The sequence below is a fragment of the Littorina saxatilis genome, linkage group LG4, assembly GCF_037325665.1.
Source record: "Littorina saxatilis isolate snail1 linkage group LG4, US_GU_Lsax_2.0, whole genome shotgun sequence".
Lineage (NCBI taxonomy): Eukaryota > Metazoa > Mollusca > Gastropoda > Littorinimorpha > Littorinidae > Littorina > Littorina saxatilis.
Genome location: NC_090248.1, coordinates 56,721,346 through 56,745,036, shown reverse-complemented (window position 1 = coordinate 56,745,036; position 23,691 = coordinate 56,721,346). Strand labels below are relative to the sequence as shown.

The 23,691-nt window shown below is 41.5% G+C and overlaps 1 protein-coding gene and 1 long non-coding RNA gene across 2 annotated transcripts in view; both read left to right on the top strand.

The window, feature by feature from the left end:
- The first annotated feature begins 436 nt into the window (after positions 1–436).
- Positions 437–23,691, top strand: part of LOC138965138 (dopamine beta-hydroxylase-like) — a 44,229-nt gene continuing 20,974 nt past the window's right edge. Inside the window, exons 1-4 of the mRNA XM_070337261.1 lie at positions 437–554; positions 1,558–1,753; positions 10,868–10,997; positions 20,886–20,984. Coding sequence (XP_070193362.1) covers positions 544–554; positions 1,558–1,753; positions 10,868–10,997; positions 20,886–20,984 — 436 coding nt within the window. The 5' untranslated portion in view covers positions 437–543. The remainder of the gene's footprint in view (positions 555–1,557; positions 1,754–10,867; positions 10,998–20,885; positions 20,985–23,691) is intronic.
- Positions 4,366–7,265, top strand: LOC138965139 (uncharacterized). Its single transcript, XR_011455330.1, has 2 exons — positions 4,366–4,443; positions 5,358–7,265. It is a non-coding gene; the product is annotated as an uncharacterized lncRNA (long non-coding RNA).

The following is a 23,691-nucleotide window of genomic DNA, read 5'->3' as shown; positions in this document are numbered from 1 at the left end:
TAGGCTCTTGAAACGTAATGTGCAAGTGTGTGCGCTAATGATATTCGTGATGTGATTGATTGTTCAGTGCAACATGTTGATTCAAATTAAAGATGATTTCAGCCTGTTGTAACAAACTAACACTCTACTCTGAGAAAAAAATCATTGTGTTCAAAATAGATCGAGACAGCAGCAATAACTAGCTAGCTGCATGCGCTGAGTGTCTGAGAGAATTGTTACACAGTGTACCCCCACACCCCCAATTCAAGACTTCCCCTGTATAAGACCTTGCTTTTTCATATACCTTATTCATGACCTGTGAAAAGGGTATACGTTTTTGTGCCAGTCGAAGGGTTGCCATTTCTAGAACGAGGCAGCTCGTTTCTGGAAATGCGGCGCTTTGTTGGAAATCAAATGAGGTTTCGGGAAATCCCGATTATTCTAACTCTGCCCCGGATTCTTACTTTGCGCCCAACATCAATACAGCATGACTCAGTACCCTCGCGTTGATGTTTGGCTGTCTCCTGGTACTCTCGTCATTCTGCGCCAGTCTGATCTGCAAGCATGTCGTCTTGGTAAGTTGCGAGGGCTGAACATGCCCCTTCAGCCATCTGTTGCAGCTTTTTCTTTCTTTGTAAAGGTTAATGCAGTCATATCGATGCAATATGATGAGTAGATTGATAAAACAGGACTTTATGTAGCATATCATATCCGATACAGCGCATGTTGGCATGTCCTCTACACTGTAGATTTTTCATTATATTTTTATAGATAACACGCACAAATGTTGTGGGTGTTTAACATTTGTTAAGACGCAGACACAAAGTTTAATGGATTCTAAGGTACTGCCAAAGCCTTGTCTTGGCCGTCTTCGGGCCACACCTCCGAACAAATTTAAGATTAGATTGCAGGGATTTTGTAGATCATTAACTTTTACTGATCCGTAGACGTTCAAAAAGTTTGATTCATTTTGATTGAATAGATGGGTAGTTTTTAAACTGCGGACACTTACAAAGTTGGAGAGTTGGTTTCAAAACCTTGTCAGGGTCGTCTTTGAACTCCACACCATCAAAAGTATTGGGGTGGGCGCTGTGGCGTGGTGGTAAGACGTCGGTCTCTTAATCGGAAGGTCGAGGGTTCGAATTCCGGCCGCGGCCGCCTGGTGGGTTAAGTGTGGAAATGTTTCCGATCTCCCAGGTCAACTTATGTGCAGACCTGCTGGTGGCTTATCCCCCTTCGTGTGTACACGCAAGCACAAGACCAAGTGCGCACGGAAAAGAAATACGAAAATACCCAGCATGCTTCCTCCAAAAGCGGCGTATGGCTGCCTAAATGGCGGGGTAAAAACGGTCATACACGTAAAATTCCACTCGTACAAAAACACGAGTGTACGTGGGAGTTTCAGCCCACAAACGCAGGAGGAGAGGAGGAGGAGGAGTATTGGGGTAATTATTATTTGAATGGCATGTCACAAAATGGTACACAGCTCTGGATAATAACCCATGGTGACAAGAATCAGAACCCAGGTGAGTCATTCGAGCATTTTACGAATACTTATGTGTTTTTCTTCTTCCCCAGGGCATTATTGATAGCAGCACTATGTGTCCCGGAGATCCTGGGTTACAGCATGTACAAGGCGGAGATCCCTAACGGGGATCACGTGCCACACCCGTGTAAACCCAACTTCATCTGGCACGGGGTGGGTCACAGGCAGGTCGCGGGTGGCGGCGCCAGAAACCCTTTTGGGGAAGACTTCGCCAAAAATGGTCACAAGGTTTGCACGCTGTTTTTTCTCTGTCGGTTTTTACATTAAATTAGTCAAGTTTTGACTAAATGTTTTTACGTAGAGGGGGGGGGGGGGGGGGGGGGGGGGGGGAATCGAGACGAGGGTCGTGGTGGTGTGTGTGTGTGTGTGTGTGTGTGTGTGTGTGTGTGTAGAGCGATTCAGAGTAAACTACTGGACCGATCTTTATGAAATTTTACATGAGAGTTCCTGGGTATGACATCCTCAGACGTTTTGTTCTTTTTTTTTGATAAATGTCTTTGATGACGTCATATCCGGCTTTTCGTGAAAGTTGAGGCAGCACTGTCACGCTCTCATTTTTAAACCAAATTGGTTGACATTTTGGTCAAGTAATCTTCGACGAAGCCCGGACTTCGGTATTGCATTTCAGCTCGGAGGCTTAACATTTAATTAATGAGTTTACTCATTAAAGTTGTCATTAAAATCGATTTTTCGCAAACAGATTTAAAATTGATTGCATTGTATCCTTCATCACATTCTGAATCTAAAAATATATACATATGTCATGTTTACTCTTAAAATGTGATCACAATTAACGAAAATAGAATAATTATTAGTCTTATGATTAAAATGTAAGAAATCGATCCCAAAATGATGTCATCTTATTTGTGATCATTTCCTGATTCCAAAAACATATAGATATGATAGGTTGTATTCAAAACAAGCTCAGAAAGTTAACAAAAATACAGAAAAGCGCGCTTTCCTGCTTAACACAATACGCTACTGCGCTAATCTGGCGTGTCAGTATCACTACGTTTTGCACGTGGAAGGTGAGCGATTTCCTTCACGTGGAGATTGACGAAGCTGTACTGTCTTAGTGAATAAATACAGTGCGTTCAGTTTCATCCCGTGAGTTCGACAGCTTGACTAAATGTAGTAATTTCGCCTTACGCGACTTGTTCTGTTTGTTTTTCTCACCGTGGTTTCTCTGTCTGTTTGATTGTCTCTTTGTGTGTTTGTTTGTCTGTGAATTTGTCTGTCTATGACTCTGTGAGTTTGGTCGTCTGGTTGTCTGTCCGTGTGTGTGTGTGTGTGTGTGTGTGTGTGTGTGTGTCTGTATGTCTGTCTGTCTGTCTGTCTGTCTGTCTATATCTCCTCTATCTCTGACTTTCTGTCTCTTTCCTTTTTACATTTAGTCAAGTTTTGACTAAATGTTTTAACGTAGAGGAGGGAATCGAGACGAGAGTCGTGGTGTATGTGCGTGTGTGCGCGTGTGTGTCTATCTGTCTGTGTTTGTGTGTGTAGAGCGATTCAGACTAAACTACTGGACCGATCTTTATGAAATTTGACATGAGAGTTCCTGGGTATGATATCCTCATACGTTTTTTTCATTTTTGAGTCACTTGAGAAAAAGTGACTCTATGTAATCGGTCAGTGTTAGTCTGTCCGGCCGGCCGTCCGGCCGTCCGTAGACACCACCTTAACGTTGGACTTTTCTCGGAAACTATCAAAGCGATCCGGCTCATATTTTGTTTAGTCGTGACCTCCAATGACCTCTACACTTTAACGATGGTTTCGTTGACCTTTGACCTTTTTCAAGGTCACAGGTCAGCGTCAAAGGAAAAATTAGACATTTTATATCTTTGACAAAGTTCATCGGATGTGATTGAAACTTTGTAGGATTATTCTTTACATCAAAGTATTTACATCTGTAGCCTTTTACGAACGTTATCAGAAAAACAAGGGAGATAACTAGCCTTTTCTGTTCGGCAACACACAACTTAACGTTGGGCTTTTCTCGGAAACTATAAAAGTGACCGGGCTCAAATTTTATGTGAACGTGACTCCCAGTGACCTCTACACTTTGACGTCTGCTTTGGTGACCTTTGACCTTTTTCAAGGTCACAGGTATGTCTTGAAGGAAAAAAATTGAAATATCATATCTCTGAAACTATTCATCGGATTTGATTCAAACTTTATAGGATTATTCTTTACATCAAATTATTTACATCTGTATTGTGTTGTGAATAGCAATTTCTTCCTGTCCATCTGATGCCTCATATAATATTCAGAACTGCGAAAGTGACTCGATCGAGCGTTTGCTCTTCTTGTTTTGATTATTCTCCATCATTTTCTGATTACAAAAACATATAAATATGTTATATTTGGAGTAATGTTCGACGAAGCCCGGACTTCGGTATTGCATTTCAGCTTGGTGGCTTAAAAATTAATTAATGACTTTGGTCATTAAAAATCTGAAAATTGTAAAAAAAATGTTTTTTAATAAAACGATCCAAATTTACGTCCATCTTATTCTCCATCATTTGCTGATTCCAAAAACATATAAATATGTTATATTTGGATTAAAAACAAGCTCTGAAAATTAAATATATAAACATTATTATCAAAATTAATTTGTCGAAATCAATTTAAAAACACTTTCACCTTATTTCTTGTCTGTTCCTGATTCCAAAAACATATAGATATGATATGTTTGGATTAAAAACACGCTCAGAAAGTTAAAACGAAGAGAGGTACAGAAAAGCGTGCTATCATTCTCAGCGCAATTACTACCCCGCTCTTCTTGTCAATTTCACTGCCTTTGCCGTGAGCAGTGGACTGACGATGCTACGAGTCACGCCGTATACCGTGGTTGCATTAGAAAAACGCAGCCGCCGGTTTTGGTTGCGCACTTCCGCCGTTTAACTAAGACACGCGACGTAAGTATCTCCACAAAATCACCTGTAACTTCTCACACATGACATATCATCACAGAAACATCGATTGTACTTTGGCCTAAGATGTTGCGGCATCAAACGATCGATCTCTTTCATTGCTTTAATGTGCTTGTGAACGTTGTGCTTCAATTATTTACACCTTTTTATGCGTATTCTGTGCAAGTTTTGACTTTCCACAGTCACTACGGACATTTAAGAGCATGATAATGATCACACACTATTGTGCTGTAATCAATGGCAATTCCTTGACATCGGGGTCAAATATTAAGTTTTAAAGTGGAACAGAAGCGTCATATTTCATGAATCTGTGAGGACACACCACGAATTTTCGGTTGCACACTTCCGCCACAGTCGGTTGCACACTGCCGCCGTTGAAGTTTTGCTTCGGGTGCACACCGCCGCCGCTTTTTTTTTTCTACTTCGCTTATAAAATAGAGTTTCTTCACATTGTTTAACGTCTAACTGACCACACAGAGCCGTCTTAAGACATAAAACATAGATAGGCTCAAAATATTTTACAAAGAGAAGGGGAAAGTTTTGCAGTGCGGAAATTTAAAATAATTGCTTTGTTTGGTACACAGTACAACAAAACTTGCTTTCTTTCCCGGAAGGTACATGGTATAATCAAATTGCGCCAGCTGTTGGTGAAAAGTCACTGGAGACGATGATTTCATAACCTTTTGGTGTACTTTCTTGAGTAAATAGTAAAGTGTTGTAATTTTAATAATGTAGACTTTGTCTTTATTTGTGATAGGTGATGAAAAGAAACAAGAAGCAATGGGCAGAATTAACAGGTCATACATTTCGATGTGTGCCTAGACATCAAAATAACGTGAGAGAAATATTCTAAGATTTTACTGTTTCTTATAGCCACAATTGCATGTCTGTAATTGCAGATGGAGGTATCTGCTCAAACGCTGGACAGCTACCTTGATATTAGCGCTGAGGTAGTCGTGGAGACGGAGCCTGTAAACCCTCCAATCGGACTTCCAAAAGAGTAAGAGTACTTTGATGCCCGCCAGTCTGGTTGTCCAAGTTCTTTGAATTTCTTTACGCCCTCATTTTTCAGCACGGCCAGTTCTCTCAGCTCCTTAATCCTGACACTCACCGTCAACACTGCAGCATGAAGATCTGTTGGAGAGAGCTGGTGTGTGTCTACTTTCATCAACATCTCTTCCAGCGAGTCCAATTCTTTGACTAACCTGTCTCGTCTTTCCATGAGTGTTGGAGATAGCTCATGACCAAAGAGGTCGATATCGCCTTGGTCTTGACTTAGGGATGAGTTGATTTTCTTGGCGTCAAATGCCACTTTCACAACTTTTGGCGTCTCAGACAAAATGCTAATCGTGTCGTGCAGTATTCCTGGCTTCAATGTTTCATGCTGAATTTCATCTGTTTCTAGATGGTTGAGGCTAGGTATTGCAAAGTTTATTTTTGCGCATGATGACCTGCAAACACCGAGTGTCTCCGAGCCGTCCACAACTTGACCCTGGTTCTTAGGACCGCCCATGAACCGGATAAATTTTCCGTGGAAAAGGTGGTACCCAGTTCGCCAGAATAGTTTCGTCTCCTCCCTGTATCTCATAGAACTTGTGTTTTCTTCACTGTAAAAGCGCACCACATCCAAGAATAACAGGAAAGAAATGTTGTTTAGCGGAAATGTTCCTTCACATATCAATTCATGCAGTAGAAGCCATGTTGACAAAAGTCCTTGCTCCTTTAATCGTTGGGCAGCATTTGGTAGAATTTCCAGCAGTCGGTTTATTTCAGCATCAAGACCCTCAGGTTTGCTAGCTTCACACTCACTTTGCGACTGATCTACACTCTCACTGTTTGACGGATCCACAAACGTTTTGTTTTTGATTGTGATCTTACCACTGCCATCGTTCACCTCTATCTCCTGGCCAGCTTTATTAATCTCTGCGGGTGTCAACCGGAAATCTTTTGACACGAACTTTCTCTTTCCCGTTGCTTCATCGAGTACCAACTTTCGAAATTTTAATGGATCACCACTATGCTCCCCTTCAATATGACGTACTACTTCCGTTAGTCTTGAAAAAAGGTCCGAACGGTAGTAGCACTTGAACTCCATCACCTGAAAGGAGCACATTCTTTCATTATAAAAACCACAAACAAAAAACAAGCCAGGGACAAAAGATCACACACACACACATACACAAAAAAACAGCTCCTGGGTAGCCCATTTGGTTTAGCCATGCAGTCATGAAGCTGCATGGATTATATCCCATATTTATTTTTCGATATCAGGTTTGTACCAATCCATGTATCTTAATGAGTGAAATGAAATAGTCTTTTCGTTCTGATCATCTCACTCTACCTTACTATATTATTGTTATCTCAGTAGACTAGTGGTTGAGCGTTGGTTGTATTGTGTTGCGTTGTGTTGAGTAGAATCTGAAATCCTCTCCCCCGATGTAACCGGGGTTTTGGCATCTATTGCCATATCACAACAGAATGTTGGTGTCACAGTGAGTAATGACAATAACAAAAAAAAAAACCACATAAGAGAGAGAGAGAGAGAGAGAGAGAGAGAGAGAGAGAGAGAGAGAGAGAGAGAGAGAGAGAGACAGAGAGAGACAGAGAGAGAGAGAGAGAGAGAGTGAGTGAGAGAGAGAGAGAGAAAGAGAGAGAGAGAGAGAGAGGCTATTTAATTTAATATATTACCAAATTAGTATACACCAGAAGGTTTATGATTTTCCAGACCTGTATGGAACATGCCTAGAGACAGACACAAATAAAGTCCTGTTTCTTTCTTTAAAACAGTGGCGGCGGTGTGCAACCACTTGCGACGGCGGTGTGCAACCGCAACAAAAAAGAGACGGCGGAAGTGTGCAACCGAAAAATCTTGGGGTGTCCTCACAGATTCATAAAATATGACGCTTCTGCTCCACTTTAAAACTTATTATTTGACCGAGATGTCAAGGAATGGCCATTGATTACAGCACAATAGTGTGTGATCATTATCATGCTCTTAACATGTCCGTCGTGACTGTGGAAAGTCAAAACTTGCACAGAATACGCATAAAAAGGTGTAAATAATTGAAGCACAACGTTCACAAGCACATTAAAGCAATGAAACAGATCGATCGTTTGATGCAGCAACATCTTAGGCCAAAGTACAATCGATGTTTCTGTGATGATATGTCATGTGTGAGAAGTTACAGGTGATTTTGTGGAGATACTTACGTCGCGTGTCTTAGTTAAACGGCGGAAGTGCGCAACCAAAACCGGCGGCTGCGTTTTTCTAATGCAACCACGGTATACGGCGTGCGAGTATACGTTCTTGCTGCGTTGCATTGCGTTCAGTTTCATTCTGTGAGTTCGACAGCTACTTGACTAAATGTGGTATTTTCGCCTTACGCGACTTGTTTTCTTTCTTTCTTTCTTTCTTTCTTTCTTTATCTTTATTTTTGGTTTTGTGTTGCGGTGATTTGTTTCTCTCGTGGCCTGTACAACTACCATCAATGCTACTTTCTGAAGCACGTAGATTTTCATATATATATATTTATCTTTAACGATTGACACTTTTTTTTAAAACTTTTCCCCCGATCCCATGGGAAAAGAATGTTTGATATTACTGAAGCTTGTTGTGGTATAAGAACAAACGATATGCAGTGGACCATGCAATTGAAACATGTTTGCTCCTCTCTCAGACATGTTTTAGTTTGAAACACTTTGCACGAAAAAAAAGAGAGAAAAAAAGAATAAAAACAAAAATACTCACACAGTTTTGGCCAATTGGTTTAGAAACCACACCATCACAGATAAAGGGTTCAGTTTTTCATCATAACATTATTCAGCCATTTTTAATCCAGGATACCACCAAATGTTTAAATGAAGGAGCAATTGTTTGTATCCCTTTTTATTTTGGTCAGTAATTTAAAAGATGTGCTAAAATGTTTTATACGAACTCATCTTAGGTATTTCAATATTTTAGTGTGGAAAATATTATGAAGATGCATTCTTACACACCAGAGATACAGGTTTAATAATGTTCCCATACATTTTTACACTTTTCTAGGTCAACCACCAAATCGAGAAACGTTGGCAGAAGCCCATTTGTCCCGCGAGCATGAATGGTGTCTCTTTCTATCATCTATGTGTACCTGTGCATGTCAATATTTGTATTCAAGCGCTTTCGAAAGGCAAAACTATTGAGTCAAAACGCTCATTTTGCTTTACTGTATGTGTGTGTGTGTGTGTGTGTGTGTTTGTGTGTGTGTTTGTGTGTGTGTGTGAGTGAGTGAGTGTGTGTGTGTGCGTGTGTGTGTGTGTCAGTGTGTGTGCGTGTGTGTCTCCATGTGTGTGTGTGTGTGTGTGTGTGTGTGTGTGTGTGTCTGTGTGTGTGTGTGTGTGTCTCCATGTGTGTGTGTGTCTGTGTGTGTGTCTGTTTGTGTGTGTGTGTGTGTGTCAGTGTGTGTGCGTGTGTGTCTCCATGTGTGTGTGTGTCTGTGTGTGTGTCTGTGTGTGTGTCTGTTTGTGTGTGTGTGTGTGTGTGTGAGTGTGTCTCCATTTGTGTGTGTGTCTGTGTGTGTGTTTATGGTGAGATAGCTCGACTCCCGCGCGAAATTTAGGGCTTTACTTGGACACATAATTTTAATTCGACGTCCAAATAAAACACGTATTCAAAATCACAAAATCACAAAAGCAAAAAGTATAGTGGAACTCTGCTTTAGACACCTAGTCTTTTCATGCTCAAAAAAACAAAAAAAACCTTCCCCTACCCTACCTCCCCGGTTTTGTAAAGAAAATCTGGCCTGAAGTCTTTTCATGCGCAAAAAAACAAAACAAAAAAACAAAAAAAATCTAAGCTTTCTGTCTGTGGCGGTTTGTAATTTGAATAACGACATCCAATAAAGTCTACCAGGTACGTAATTCCTTTCTAAGCTCTCTGTCTCTGACGGACACACCTGAATAACGACATCCAATAAAGTCTACCAATTACGTTATTCCTTTCTAAGCTCTCTGTCTCTGACGGATACATATGAATAACGACATCCAATAAAGTCTACCAACAGCTGCGAAAACTTTCAAGAAACTTGAAACTCATCAAAAGGAATGAGTTGCACCTTGGGTCATTTCGGTCATGAATTTCCCGACCTGAGCCAGGCAAAGCAGGAAAACAATACAACGTAATTCCTTTCTAAGCTTTCTGTCTCTGACGGATTGCATTTGAATAACGACATCCAATAAAGTCTACCAACTATCAGCTGCGAAGACATTTGTCTCGAAAAAATACGCCGTGAGGCGTTAAAGTTCCCCTTGGTTTGTCCCTGTCAAAAAAAAAAAAAATTGGGATTACTGGTAGCTTTTTTGTACTACCACGCATATGTAACGCTATTTTGATTAAGTTGATAGTATTTACAGCTTTCCGGTCATATGTCCGGCTATCACTCACTTTTAGGTGGCAGATGTCCAGATATAACACGTGTTTCAGACTCTCTATTTTTGGGTGTGTAACTTTCAATAATGAGTGGTTTTTGGCTCACGTAAGTGTAGCCTATGCGATCGTAACTTTGTCTGTCTGTGCGTGCGTGCGTATGTGCGTGCGTGCGTGCGTGTGTATGTCTGTGGTAGAAACTCTAACATTTGAAGACGTCACATTACATTGACGTCACATTATGACGTAAGAGGGTTAGACGTCACGCGAAGGAAGTACTGAAAGTCTCGGTCATTATTATTTTGAGCGGGCCGAGACTAGTTGGCAGTCGTGTCCCTGTAAGTAGGCTACATGCAGACAGACAGATCTAGATCTAGTGTCTCGCTTTCTTGCACAGTTTCACCTATGCTCTTTCTGTGTGTGTGTGTGTGTGTGTGTGTGTGTGTGTGTGTGTGTGTGTGTGTGTGTGTGTGTGTGTGTGTGTGTGTGTGTGTGTATATGTTTGTTTGTTTGTGTGTGTGTCTGTGTGTGTGAGTGTGTGTGTGTGTATGTGTGTGTGTATGTGTGACGGAGTGATTGAGTTTGTGTTACTGTTTGTCGATTTCTTACGTGAGCCTTGATGGCTTCGCCTCTTGGTTTTTTTAAATCTCAAAAAGTATTCTTAAAGTCTAACACATGTTTACACTCGCACTCCGTGTCTGTAGCTTTAGAAATAAACAAGTCCAGATATAACACATTTTTCTTTGCGGCAAATGTCCAGATATCCCCCCCTCAGACACGTATGTGTGTGTGTGTCTGTGTGTGTGTCTGTGTGTGTGTGTGTGTGTGTGTGTGTGTGTGTGTGTGTCTCTGTGTGTGTGTGTGTGTGTCTCTGTGTGTGTGTGTGTGTGTGTATGTGTCTGTGTGTGTGTGTGTCTGTGTGTGTGTCTGTGTATGTGTGTGTGTCTGTGTGTGCGTGTGTGTGTGTGTGTGTGTGTGTGTGTGTGTGTGTGTGTGTGTGTGCAGTGGACGGCATCCCTGTGCCGACAGGACAGTGACGGGGACGGACTGACCAATGGTCAAGAGCTGGGGGACCCTGACTGTGTGTGGACACCTGGATCCACCCCGCCACGCACCTCCAACATCTCCCACCCAGGTCAGCTTTCAGTCAACTTGTCGTATGTTTGTGTCACGGCAGGCTAATTGTGCAATACGCTGCGGCAGCGGATGTTGCAATAATCTGCGACATACCCCTCTTACAGGTATTGCGTAGTATATGCATGTTTTGATGTAACCCTTAGGTTCTTTTTCCTTTACATATTCTTGATACTGCGACCACCAAGCCACGACCACCCCACCCTCCCCCTTCCGCCCCCCCCCCCCTTTGTGTTGTAATTGTCCACGTGTGGGGTGTTGCAGGTAGCTTTGTTTCCTCCTTGGGGATGAAGCTACCAGGGGAAGGGATTGTGTTGGAGGTGCGGGTAGAGGGGTAGCCCTCCCGGTGCTCCCCCTTGGACCTCCCTAGTCTAGGACCCTGGGTCTTCGCGAGGTGGCCATTGTGGCGTAATCCCTCCGGACTAGCATAACGTTTCCCTATCCCAAGACCGACCGTGCGTGGTCTATGACCACATCCTCTACGAGGTGACCCTATCAACTAGGCAGCGAAAGCCCCTAGGCGAAACACGGCGGATCTAGAGGAGAGAACCTCGATAAAAAATTTGAGCTGCCATGAAGACGGAGCATGTTGGCTGAGGACAGCGGGCAGACCTTCTGTGCCGACACCCATCTACAGGAGAAAACCAGGCATGCACGCATCAAACCCAACATGGCCATACAAACGGATATTCGACGGTATGGTGCTCGTCCCGCGGAACCGGGAACGTAGAAGAAGAAAGAAGAAGTCCACGTGTGTTCTCTGTTATGAATTTGACCCCTTGTCTATGTCCTCTCCTGTAATGTAAAGCCTATACATGTAAAAAAAACCAAAGAAACAATTAAAATAAAAACACTCCACAAAAAGAGAATACAAAAAATTAAAAAAAGGTATTGCGACAGATTTTGTGAAGTCCTCACTCGAAACCCACTCACACTCCTTCTTTAATCATCGCATTCACTTTATTCAGAACCCTAAAACTTTATCCAACCACATTAACAACTGAGTAACAAAACATACAGACATCTGACTTAACCTTTGCCGGATGCCGCTTTTGACTACACACGCCCGACGCGACGATGCGGGTTTGTCTGAACCCATACATTTGAAAGAGGGTTTTTACCGTTTATTTCTCTAACGACGGGGTGGGTTCAGGGAAACCCACAGCGCTACTTCAGTGGGTGCATCGAGTTTCTCCCTTCACCGACTTCTTGCAGCGATGGCAGAATCCGGGTGTGAGCGCGAGTTGGAGCTGGCACTCCAAGACATGAAGTAAGTCATTACTGTGTAGCCAAAAGCTAGCTAAGGCTGAGACTGTTCAGTAACTTGCCTTGAGAAACAAGAAAAGAACAGGAACAGAAGGAATACCACTTCAGGCATGGGAAGAATTCGCCAAAACCTGCTAAAGGTGGTATGCCACAGAAGAAGAATCTTCAAACCGGAAGCCGATGCTCCCTCAGGAAGGTAACGGGATGTCATCTCCACCACAGCTTCAAGCATAACTTGAGCGTTGACAGAAATCCCGACCGTGTCTCCTCACTGACCACAGCTGAACTTCAGACTGGTCTAGCAAAGGACACTGACCGAAGTCATCAAAAGTAGAGGCGAAAAGATGCACGAAATAACCTGAAACCGGAAATCCGTGTACCCGGAAATCGTCCTGACTCCACCCTTGACTTATGAGGAAAAGGGTAAGTCAAAGCGACCATCCGCCCCAAGGTTGTGCCTGCCCAGAAAATGGCCCAAACGGAGCCAGAAGTGGAACAGGAACAGAAGGAATGCCACTCCCAGGATGTGCTAGCTTAGCCCGCACCTATGAGAGGTGGAAAACCACTGGGGGAGAAGGTGCGAACCGGAAGGAGAAGTCATCCTCCTTCGCGGAACGGAAATAAGCCATCGCCGACGGGGCAACCAAAATCGGAAGCCGCCGAAACCGATGCACCCTCAGGAAAATAACGGGATGAAACCTCCGCCTTATCTTCAAGTAAAAAACTTTAGCATGAACGGAAATCCCGATTGTGTCTCTTCGCTGACCACAGACTGAACTTCAGAATGGGCTAGTGAAGGACACTGACCGAAGTCAAAAACCCAGAGGCGGAAGGATACACGGAATAACCGGAAAACCGGAAACCCGTGTCTCCGGAAATCGACCTGACTCGTCCCTTGACTAAGAGGAAAAGGGCAAGTAGAGCGATCATCCGCCACCATACCTGGATGAGCGGAAGTCACAACACCCTCCAGGTGAAGTAAAGACAAATTCACTCGTGCTTAAACCATGAGTGAACGTGGGAGTATAAGCCCATGAACGAAGAAGAAGAAGAACTAACAGTGTTAAATTAAAAAAATTAAAAACCTATGAAAATTGCGATCCGTAAAAAAAAGTTCAGTTTGGTTCAACGGTATGCGCTAAAGGTTTGGTCTTTGGAATTTAGTGATCTACTATAGTTATGTAAAAGAGTTTCCATTATCATAAAGAAAAATGCAAAATCTGTTAGAAATAGACATCATCTCTCCCCCTCTTTGTGTGGTGTGTGTGTGGTGTATGTCTGAACGTGTGTGTGTGTGTGTGTGTGTGGTGTGTGTGTGTGTGTGTGTGTGTGTATGTATGTGTGTGTGTGTGTGTGTGCGTGTCTGCGTGTGTCTGTGTGTGTGACTGTTAAGCGAATTGCCAATGTCGGTGCCTGTGCGAAGTATCGAGGGGAAACAAAAAGCTGTGCTGTAATCAAAGTCAGGGGCAACACCATCTAGATCGATACAAAGGCAGGAAAACAAGATTTGACAGTGTACACTGTACACCTGCCTGCAGTGCCGATAGCATCTTGTGTGCAGCGCTGATATGAGAGAGAGACTAAGAGAGAGAGAGAGAGAGAGAGAGAGAGAGAGAGAGAGAGAGAGAGAGAGAGAGAGAGGGGAGAGAGAGAGAGAGACTAAGAAAGAGAGAGAGAGAGAGAGAAAGAGAGAGGGAGAGACTAAGAGAGAGAGAGAGAGAGAGAGAGAGAGAGAGAGAGAGAGAGAGAGAAAGAGAGAGGGAGAGAAAAAAACTAAGAGAGAGAGAGACTAAGAAAGAGAGAGAGAGACAGAGAGAGAGAGAGACAGAGAGACAGACAGACAGTCAGATAGACAGACAGACAGACGGATAGACAGACAGACAGACAGACAGACAGACAGACAGAGCAACTGACAACATACATACAGACAGAGAGATACGGACAGACAGACAGAGAGACAGACAGTCTCTTGGAGACAAACAGGCAGACAGACACTGTTCCGTCGCTTTGGTAATTATGGGTGTAGCAGAACCCGCGCCGTCGGCAGAGGGATAGTTACAATCACTACTACTCTTTAAAAGTATGGGTTTGCGTGAACCCGCGCAATCGGTAGTGTTTATGTTAATTAACATAATCAATTAATTTTAATGTTTTGTCATGTACACACTAAAAATTTGCAGACAGAGAGCAAATTAGGTGTGTGAGAGATACTTAAAATTTCAAAACGATACCTTTAATGGTTCCAGAGTTACAATGATTTTAGTGTGTCTCTGGGTACAGGTGAACCCAGGAAGCACGGCAAAGGTTCAATGAATCATTTCACATCAACAAAGTTTTTCATAACGTAAAAGAGAACTCACAAAAACAAACAAGAAACTGAAATTTACCGGCTCCCGTAGCGCAGTGGTTAGCGCATCGGGCTGTGGGCCGGGAGGTCGTGGGTTCGAATCCCATCAGGGTCATGTGGGTTTTTCGGGCTACGGTCGGCTCCTACCCAGAGTGGAAGTGCTATGGTTCCTATGGGAAGGCTGGAATCACACAGCCGAGTGTCATTCACTTAACGAATGCGACTTTGAGGGTGCTCAGGTTCTGTTTACCTGACCAACACCGCAGGTGCGGCAGTTCTCGGGCCTGATTAACACCAGGATATATTATGACAGTAAGCGTAGAGTGCTGCCCTGTCACGTAGTCTCAAACCAAAATGGAAATCCATAGCATCATCATTATAATCATCCTCATCTCATTAATCATCCAAAATTATAAAGTGTCCTTGCTCTTGTGGCCCTTCATGCCCGGAGCTCTCATGGTGACCTTGGTCTCAGTGTTCCTGTTCGATCCTTCCCTGAATAGTACTTCTGCTGTCAGTCCTCAACGTGTGACGTTCTGAGGGGTCGACGGAGGGACGTGGTGGCGGCCTGCTCTCTGGAGGGGACCCTCACTCAGTCTGGCTCCGCGACTTAGCTGTCAATGTCGTTAGTAGGGGGCATAGTAGGTAGTGGGCTGCGTCCGTTAGCTCGGGACAGATCCACTACTGAACACCGTCGAAGTGACTCAGCAGAAGTGCAGTGTCATCTTCCGAGGGTAGCCTACCGCAGCGACCCGACATCCCTCCCTGGAGCGTCTGTAAAATCGACAAGTCTGGCAGCGGAACGAAATTCAGATGTGGATGGAACAGTGAGTGCAGGGACGGGGCGGCGTGAGTGCACACCGGGACAAGGAACAGGTGTAAGGAAAAAAAAAAAAAAAAAAAAAAGAAACTGAAATTTATATTTTACCGCCAAAGTTCTCCCTGAAATGCAGTTTTTTTCGCAATCTAGTCAATTCATTCTTCAGCATGTGCGGTTGCTAGATGGAAATGAAAGGCGAGTATAAAGAACCTCCTTGTCCTATTCATTTGACGCCACGATCGGACACCAGCCTTTCACCGACATTCTACACAAAAGTACTTACACTCATACCAGTGATCGCGCCAGGTGCTTTTTGAAAAGGGTATTACATGTACCTTCTTTTTTTTTTTTTTTATATTCTCTTTTTGTACATTTTTTTTTTTTTTTTTTTTTTTTTTTTTTTTTTTTTCTTTTTTTTACATGTATATGCTGTACATTACAGGACATCACCTAACCGAAAGGACAGAATCATATAACAGAAAAACACACTTGGACAATTACAACATACATGGGGTGGGAGGATGGAATGGGGAGGGGGGGATGTTCAGTGGTTTGGTGGTCGCATTATCAAAAGGTTTTAGGAACGAAAAAACCTAAGGGTTACATCAAAACGTGCATATACAGGCGCCAATCCTTGTAGAATTTATCTACTGTATTATTCACAACTGCGTTATACTTTTCACAAATAAATCTTTGCTTAAAGTTTCTACTAAATGTCTGAAAATGAGGGGTCTTTTTGTTCATTTTGGAAATATATACATGGTGTTTGGCACAGATTAATAACACATCAAAAGCTTTATCGGTGACTACATTGTTCGCCACTCCAAGAAGAACCAGTTCTTTAGACAGTTTTAAATTGTTGCAATGGGTGCAGTTCGCCTTTAGCCAATTTACAAATTCTATCCAAAAAGTCTGCACTTTATCACACTCCCAAAACATATGTAAAAGGGTTTCTTCATTTCTACCACAAAATGTACACAATGACGTATCCACAATTTTTCGCAAAAATAGAAACCTTTCTGTGGGCAAAATTCTGTACAATAATCGGCACTGGAACCATCTCAGACAAGTGTCTTTTGTTGTTTTAAAAACATGTTGAAAAATAGCCTTCTTATCTAACAAACAGTCTAAAGATTCAGACCATTTTTCGATACATTTTGGGACCGTAGTATGTTCAATCAGTTTTTTGTAAATAAGTTGTGTCTTACCTTTACAAATACATTTCCACACAATGGGCTCTGTCATAATAAAATGTTTATCAAATTCTAAGCCGATTTTTCTCTGATATTTCTTAACAGCCTGGATTACACCTTGATACAATACAAAATCGCCTCGCACATTTGGATATTTGATTTTAAACGCATTATAGGATAAGTATCCATTTTGTCCCAAAATATGACCAATCTGAGCTATTCCATTGTCGATCCAATTTTGAATGTACACTGTCTTTTTATCTCTCCGAATATTAACATTATAATGTAAACATTCTGATACAAAATCGTTAAAGGTTATAGGGTCACATTTTCCATGTAGTTTCTTATAATGTTTAAAAACATTGGTCCAAAACGGGTTTTCCATTCTCTGCATCAAAACATTTGCAAATTCCTCTCCTCTCATATTAATTGTTGTAACAGATGGACATGCTTTAAACAATAATCTTGATATTAATCCAGTAAGGCCATCAACTCTTTTTAACCAAACAATTTTTAGAGATGACAGAAAACTTTTCACGTCAACCATCTTTAATCCTCCATCTTCATAGGGTTGGGTGACCGTACTTCTTTTAATTTTATCTCTTTTTCCATCCCAAAGAAATTTGAAAAACATATTATTTAACTCCATCATAAACTGTTCGTCTGGATCAGGTAAATTAGTAAACAAATGTGTCAATTTGGAAATAGCCAAGGTTTTTAGGACTGTTATTTTACCAAAAGGTGTCAGGTTCCTTCTGGTCCATGAATTCAGAAGTTTTTGAATTTCCTTTAACTTATTTCTATAGTTAAGAAAAACAACCTCGGATATATTCACCGAAAAAATAACGCCAAGTGCTTTAAAATTATCCGGGTTCCAGGTAAAATTCATATCAGGCAAAAATCTTCTTTTGCTAAACTTTAAAGGTCCTAACCAAACTACAATTGTTTTATCATAGTTCATTCTCAGACCTGACAGTGATGCAAAATGTTGTAACACTTTTATACTTTCGCAAAAAGATTGCTCTGTACCATCAAGAAACAGACTGGTATCATCAGCGAATTGTGACAATAAAATATTTTCGCCAAGAATATTCATACCACCAATCTTTTTGTTCTGGCGTACCATAAGAGACAATATTTCAGCACAAATCAAAAATAGATAAGGTGACAGCGGATCCCCTTGCCGGGTGCCTCGACCTACATTAAACCATGCTGAATACCGACCATTGACTGAAACACAGGACTTAATTTTGCAATAAAAAGTAAAAATCCATCGTTTCATGTCATTTCCAAAGTTAAATTTGCTCAAAGATTTTTCAATAAATGACCAGGCAACACTGTCGAAAGCCTTTTCAAAGTCGACCATCAAAAGTAGGCCAGGTATATTGTGTTTATTTGAGTAGAACAGGGTATCATATATTAATCTGACGTTTTCACCAATATATCTTCCTTTCAAGAAGCCTTTTTGATCATCATGAATCAGATTTGGCAAAACACGTTTAAACCGTTCTGCAATGCACGTTGATGCAATCTTATAGACCGTATTTAACAGAGTAATTGGTCTCCAATTTTTCAAAAGTGTTTTATTTTTCCCTTCCTTTGGAATACATACTATAACGCCCTGTCTCTGAGTCACTGACATTTCTCCTTTCTCAAATCCACAATTTATAGACCGTAACATAAACTTTCCTAAGTCAGAATAGAAAAACTTGAAGAATTCCGCAGTGTACCCGTCTGATCCTGGGCTTTTGTCGTTGTTTAATTTTTTCACAGCTTTGAGTAGCTCACATTGAGTAAGTCTACCTTCCAATTGTTTACTCTCAGCATCTGTTAATACAGGATGAGCCAGGTTTTCATCAATCTCTTGATTTACCAGTTCGGCTTCTCTTGAAGTATATAACTCCTCATAAAAAGTTTGTGCTTCCTTAACAATTAAAGCATTATCATGAATAACTTCACCATCATCTTTCTGCAAAAAACACATGGACTTCTGGACAAACTGTCTTTTCTCCAAATTACAAAAATATTTTGTATTTTTTTCCCCTTCTCCAATCCACTTCGCACGGGATCTAATTATCATACCATCCACTTTTTTCTGCCTTATTTGACTTAACTCCTGTCGTGTTTGCTCTAAAAGTTGAATATTATACTCTGTCAAGTTACTTTCCAAAGTGTATATTTGAGAAAGAAGATCTTTTTCTTTTCTGTTACTTTCCTTTTTTTTATATGAGGAATATGAAATGCATCTACCTCTTATTTCCATCAACAACATCTCAAAAAACAACTGATCATCAATCAATAGCTGTAAATCATCATCGTCAATCAAGTCAATATTGTCCACATTATAAACAGGTAAAGCATATTGTATCTTTACATCAACAATAACCTTCTTCACTATATTTACAAATTCCATGTCTGTCAACAGTGAATTATTAAACTTCCAAAAGGGTCTATCACGTTTAACAACATCAGTTCTAAAACTTACTCCAACAATTGAGTGATCAGAGTAGTAACCTGGTGTAATATCAGCTTTCACAATCTCAAAACCTAACTGCTCTGACACAAGGAAATAATCAAGTCTGCTTCGCTGTGAACTATGAAACCGCCTCCATGTATACTGTCTCACATTAGCATGTAAGGCTCTATATATGTCAATGAGATCATACTGCTCCATAAAATCAACAACTTTTCTCCTACTATTGACTTTATAAGATTTGGCCGGGTAGTTTGTATCAACATTGGGGTTTATAACAACATTCCAATCACCTCCGATAATAATTAACTCATTATCCATCTGCACAATTCTCTCAAACAGTTTGTCAAAAAAAACAGGACAATCAGCATTACTTGGGCCATAAACATTTGCAAGGGTCAGACGTTTTTTCAAAATCTCAATATCAATCAAAATATACCTTCCATCATCATCTTTGACAATATTATGAATCTTATAATCAAAATTATTTTTAAACAATACAGCAACACCTCTACTTGCAGAATCATTACCAGCAACAATACATTCATAGCCCCACTGTGACCTAATCCAATTTTCTTGGTGACTTTTCCAGTGCGTTTCTTGTAGCAAGAAAACATTTCCATTCTGCTGTCTTAAAAAGTCAAACACATCTTTCTTTTTCTTGAAGTCTCCAAGTCCATTTACATTAAAGGAACACATTTTTAACTCTTCATGGACTACCATTGTGATCAAACACAAAAACCATTATACTTTTTCATCCAAATAACTATATTGATCAAGCGCAAAAAGTGTATTGTAGACCATCCACATTCAACACAAATACACAAATATATATGCATGTAAGCAGCCCTGACCACATTCAACACAAATACACAAATATATATGCATGTAAGCAGCCATTTCTCACAAATCGAGCAGAAGAGCACAGCAACAGGTCGAGGCAGTAAAAGCGATAACACCAGGACCAGGAGTTTTTTAACAAAAATTGCAAACATTGGGAGACAGCCCACAAAGGCAGTAGTGATACAATCAAACTCTGGACAATACATCAGCGAGCAAACAGAACCATTACCCATAATCGACACAGGCATGAGAAAAATAGAACCATACATCCAGCATAGTGATGATAATAGACACAGCATAGAAACGCGACCACCAGCTCAACACACTAACAGGGGCACGAAGGGGGGGCAAACAACACGACACGAATGACACGAATACCAAACAACAGAGAGAACAAGCAAAAACGGAACAAAAGTTACAACAAGAAAGGGTACAACAAGAAATAGTAGACAGACATGAATACAAGTAACACATACCTTCGGATCTTGCCACTGGGCTATAGGACGAAGGAGTATGTTTCCAGGAACTTTATTGAACTTTATCCAAGTACTTAAAAGTACACAGTTGTAGTCGATCGATTGACGCCATTTTGGATTGCACCGATCACGTGGTTTTTCGTGGGGCGACTGGAAATATGTACCTTCTTAATAAGAGAAATTGATTCCACAGAAAACAGACGACCATGTACCAGTCCTTCCTTCAGCGTCACCATTCAAAGGTAGACGCAATGACATAGTAGTGGCATTATGAATAATAATGTCAAGTGTAATTTAACCGGTAAAATGACCTGTTGACGGTTTCTGATCTTTTTTTCTTTCTTAAATGACAACCGGTAAAATACCGGTAATTTCCGGTAAATGCAATCATTATCATAAACTCGACAAAAAAACATGGTTTTTTTTCCCCGTGTTTATATTTCTATTTCATTGTGTTCCTCTGTGATACAGGAGTGTGCGATCCATGGAACAAAGAAGAATGCGTTTCCAAGAACACCTGGGTCGACTGCAGTGCGGGAGAATTTTCCTGTGACTACATCAATGACCCAGGTAAAAAGAAAGCTGTGTTCGCGTCTGTGACGACTATAAGCCGATATTATATCCATGGCTTCAATCATTATGGTTTATAAACTCATCATTGAAGCTTTTGAGTAGTTTAGTTAAGTTTAGTATAATAAACAATTACTTAGACCACCACCATCTCTCTCTCTCTCTCTCTCTCTCTCTCTCTCTCTCTCTCTCTCTCTCTCTCTCTCTCTCTCTCTCTCTCTCTCTCTCTCTCTCTCTCTCTCTCTCTCTCTTTTAACAAAGCAATGTTACAGTCGGCAAAGTGCATGACCAAAAAAGTCGGAGGTGACGCTGAAGGTGGTAGTGCGTCCTCATGGTTTGATATTGAATGTTTGGAAAAGAAGCGATCTGCGAGACGGTTGCTGAGAAGTTACCAAAGAATTAAAACAGAAGATAAAGAAGAAAAAGAGATAGCAAAGCAAAAGTACGCTGAAGTCAGGAAGGAGTATAAATATCTTCTTCGAACAAAGCGAACAGAGTACAGGTTAAAACAAGTTCATAACTTATTGCTCTCTGCTGATAAACCAACGGAATTTTGGAAGGAAATAAGGAAATGTAATAGAAAAGAGGCGCACTCCAACTCCGTACCAAAAGAGGCATGGTACGAACATTTTAAGGATGTTTTAAACACCGATACAGTTGAAGGTGAACCCGAAGACGATCAGTTGCCTGAAACAGGTATCAGTGACGAAATTCTTGACAGTGAAATAACTGAAATTGAAATTAGTAAATCAATCAGAAATTTGAAAAATGGTAAAGCGGCAGGGTTTGATGGTGTGTTGAATGAAATGTTGAAAGTGTCTGAAAGTCTTATTTTACCTTTTTTACATAAAAAAGGAGACTGTGATAACCCTGATAATTACAGAGGAATTTCCCTCACCAGTACGATGAGCAAAAGTTTTATGTCTGTTCTGAACGACCGCCTGTCTGTGTGGTCAGAAAATAATAACATTTTAGATGAAAGCCAGGCTGGTTTCTCAACTATTGATCATGTGTTTACCCTTTACGCTTGCGTCCAGAAACAATTTTCACAAAAGGCTAAACTCTATGTAGCCTACATAGATTTTTGTAAGGCTTACGATAGCATTAAGCGCCCCGTGCTCTGGTCAGTGCTTTTTCGATTAGGCATACAAGGCAATATATTTAAGGTGTTAAAGAGCATGTATGCAAATGTGAAAGCATACGTGCGGTGCGGAAACGAATACACTGATATCTTTGAATGTATGCAAGGCCTTAAACAAGGTTGTGTAGCCCCACCGACAATTTTCTCGTTTCTGATCAACGAACTGGCGCAGGATGTCATACAACGAGGCAGACATGGGATACGTTTATCTCCGTCTGAGTTAGAACTGTTTGTAATGCTTTTTGCTGACGACATTGCGCTGTTATCCAGAACTGTAGTAGGCCTACAAAACCAGCTTAATGTCCTGCGCTGCTCTGCAGATAAACTGTGTCTGAACGTGAACTTGACAAAGACTAAGGTCATGGTTTTTAGAAAGGGCGGGCACATTGCACAGAAAGAGAAGTGGTTCTACGGAATGGATCGTCTTGAGATTGTGAACTCGTTTAAATATCTCGGTGTAACCCTTTTCACCCAACTGAGCTGGAACATTGCAGTAGAAACAAAGACAACCATGGCGAAAAAGGGAGTGATCGAAATCGTTAGATTACTGAACAGGCTTGGCTGCCATTCGGCAAAGGTGTTTTTCAAACTGTTTAGTTTAGTTTAGTTTAATTTAGTTCGGTTTAGTTTGGTTTGGTTTGATTCCGTTCGGTTAGGTTCGGTTCTGTTCAGTTCAGTTCAGTTCAGTTCAGTTCAGTTTGGTTTAGATTAGTTTAGTTTAGTTGAGTTTAGTTCATCTTATTGTTGTAGCTTATGTTACGTTGGTTTAGTTAAGTTTAGTTTAGCTACGTTAAGAAAGTTTTGATTGTTTGGTTTGTGCTTTGCTCCCGGTTCTTTATGGCCAGGCAGTACCTCGTGTTCCGTGACAGTATTGCCTGTCATGTGCTCCCGGTTCTTTATGGCCAGGCAGTACCTCGTGTTCCGTGACAGTATTGCCTGTCATGTGCTCCCGGTTCTTTATGGCCAGGCAGTACCTCGTGTTCCGTGACAGTATTGCCTGTCATGTGCTCCCGGTTCTTTATGGCCAGGCAGTACCTCGTGTTCCGTGACAGTATTGCCTGTCATGTGCTCCCGGTTCTTTATGGCCAGGCAGTACCTCGTGTTCCGTGACAGTATTGCCTGTCATGTGCTCCCGGTTCTTTATGGCCAGGCAGTACCTCGTGTTCCGTGACAGTATTGCCTGTCATGTGCTCCCGGTTCTTTATGGCCAGGCAGTACCTCGTGTTCCGTGACAGTATTGCCTGTCATGTGCTCCCGGTTCTTTATGGCCAGGCAGTACCTCGTGTTCCGTGACAGTATTGCCTGTCATGTGCTCCCGGTTCTTTATGGCCAGGCAGTACCTCGTGTTCCGTGACAGTATTGCCTGTCATGTGCTCCCGGTTCTTTATGGCCAGGCAGTACCTCGTGTTCCGTGACAGTATTGCCTGTCATGTGCTCCCGGTTCTTTATGGCCAGGCAGTACCTCGTGTTCCGTGACAGTATTGCCTGTCATGTGCTCCCGGTTCTTTATGGCCAGGCAGTACCTCGTGTTCCGTGACAGTATTGCCTGTCATGTGCTCCCGGTTC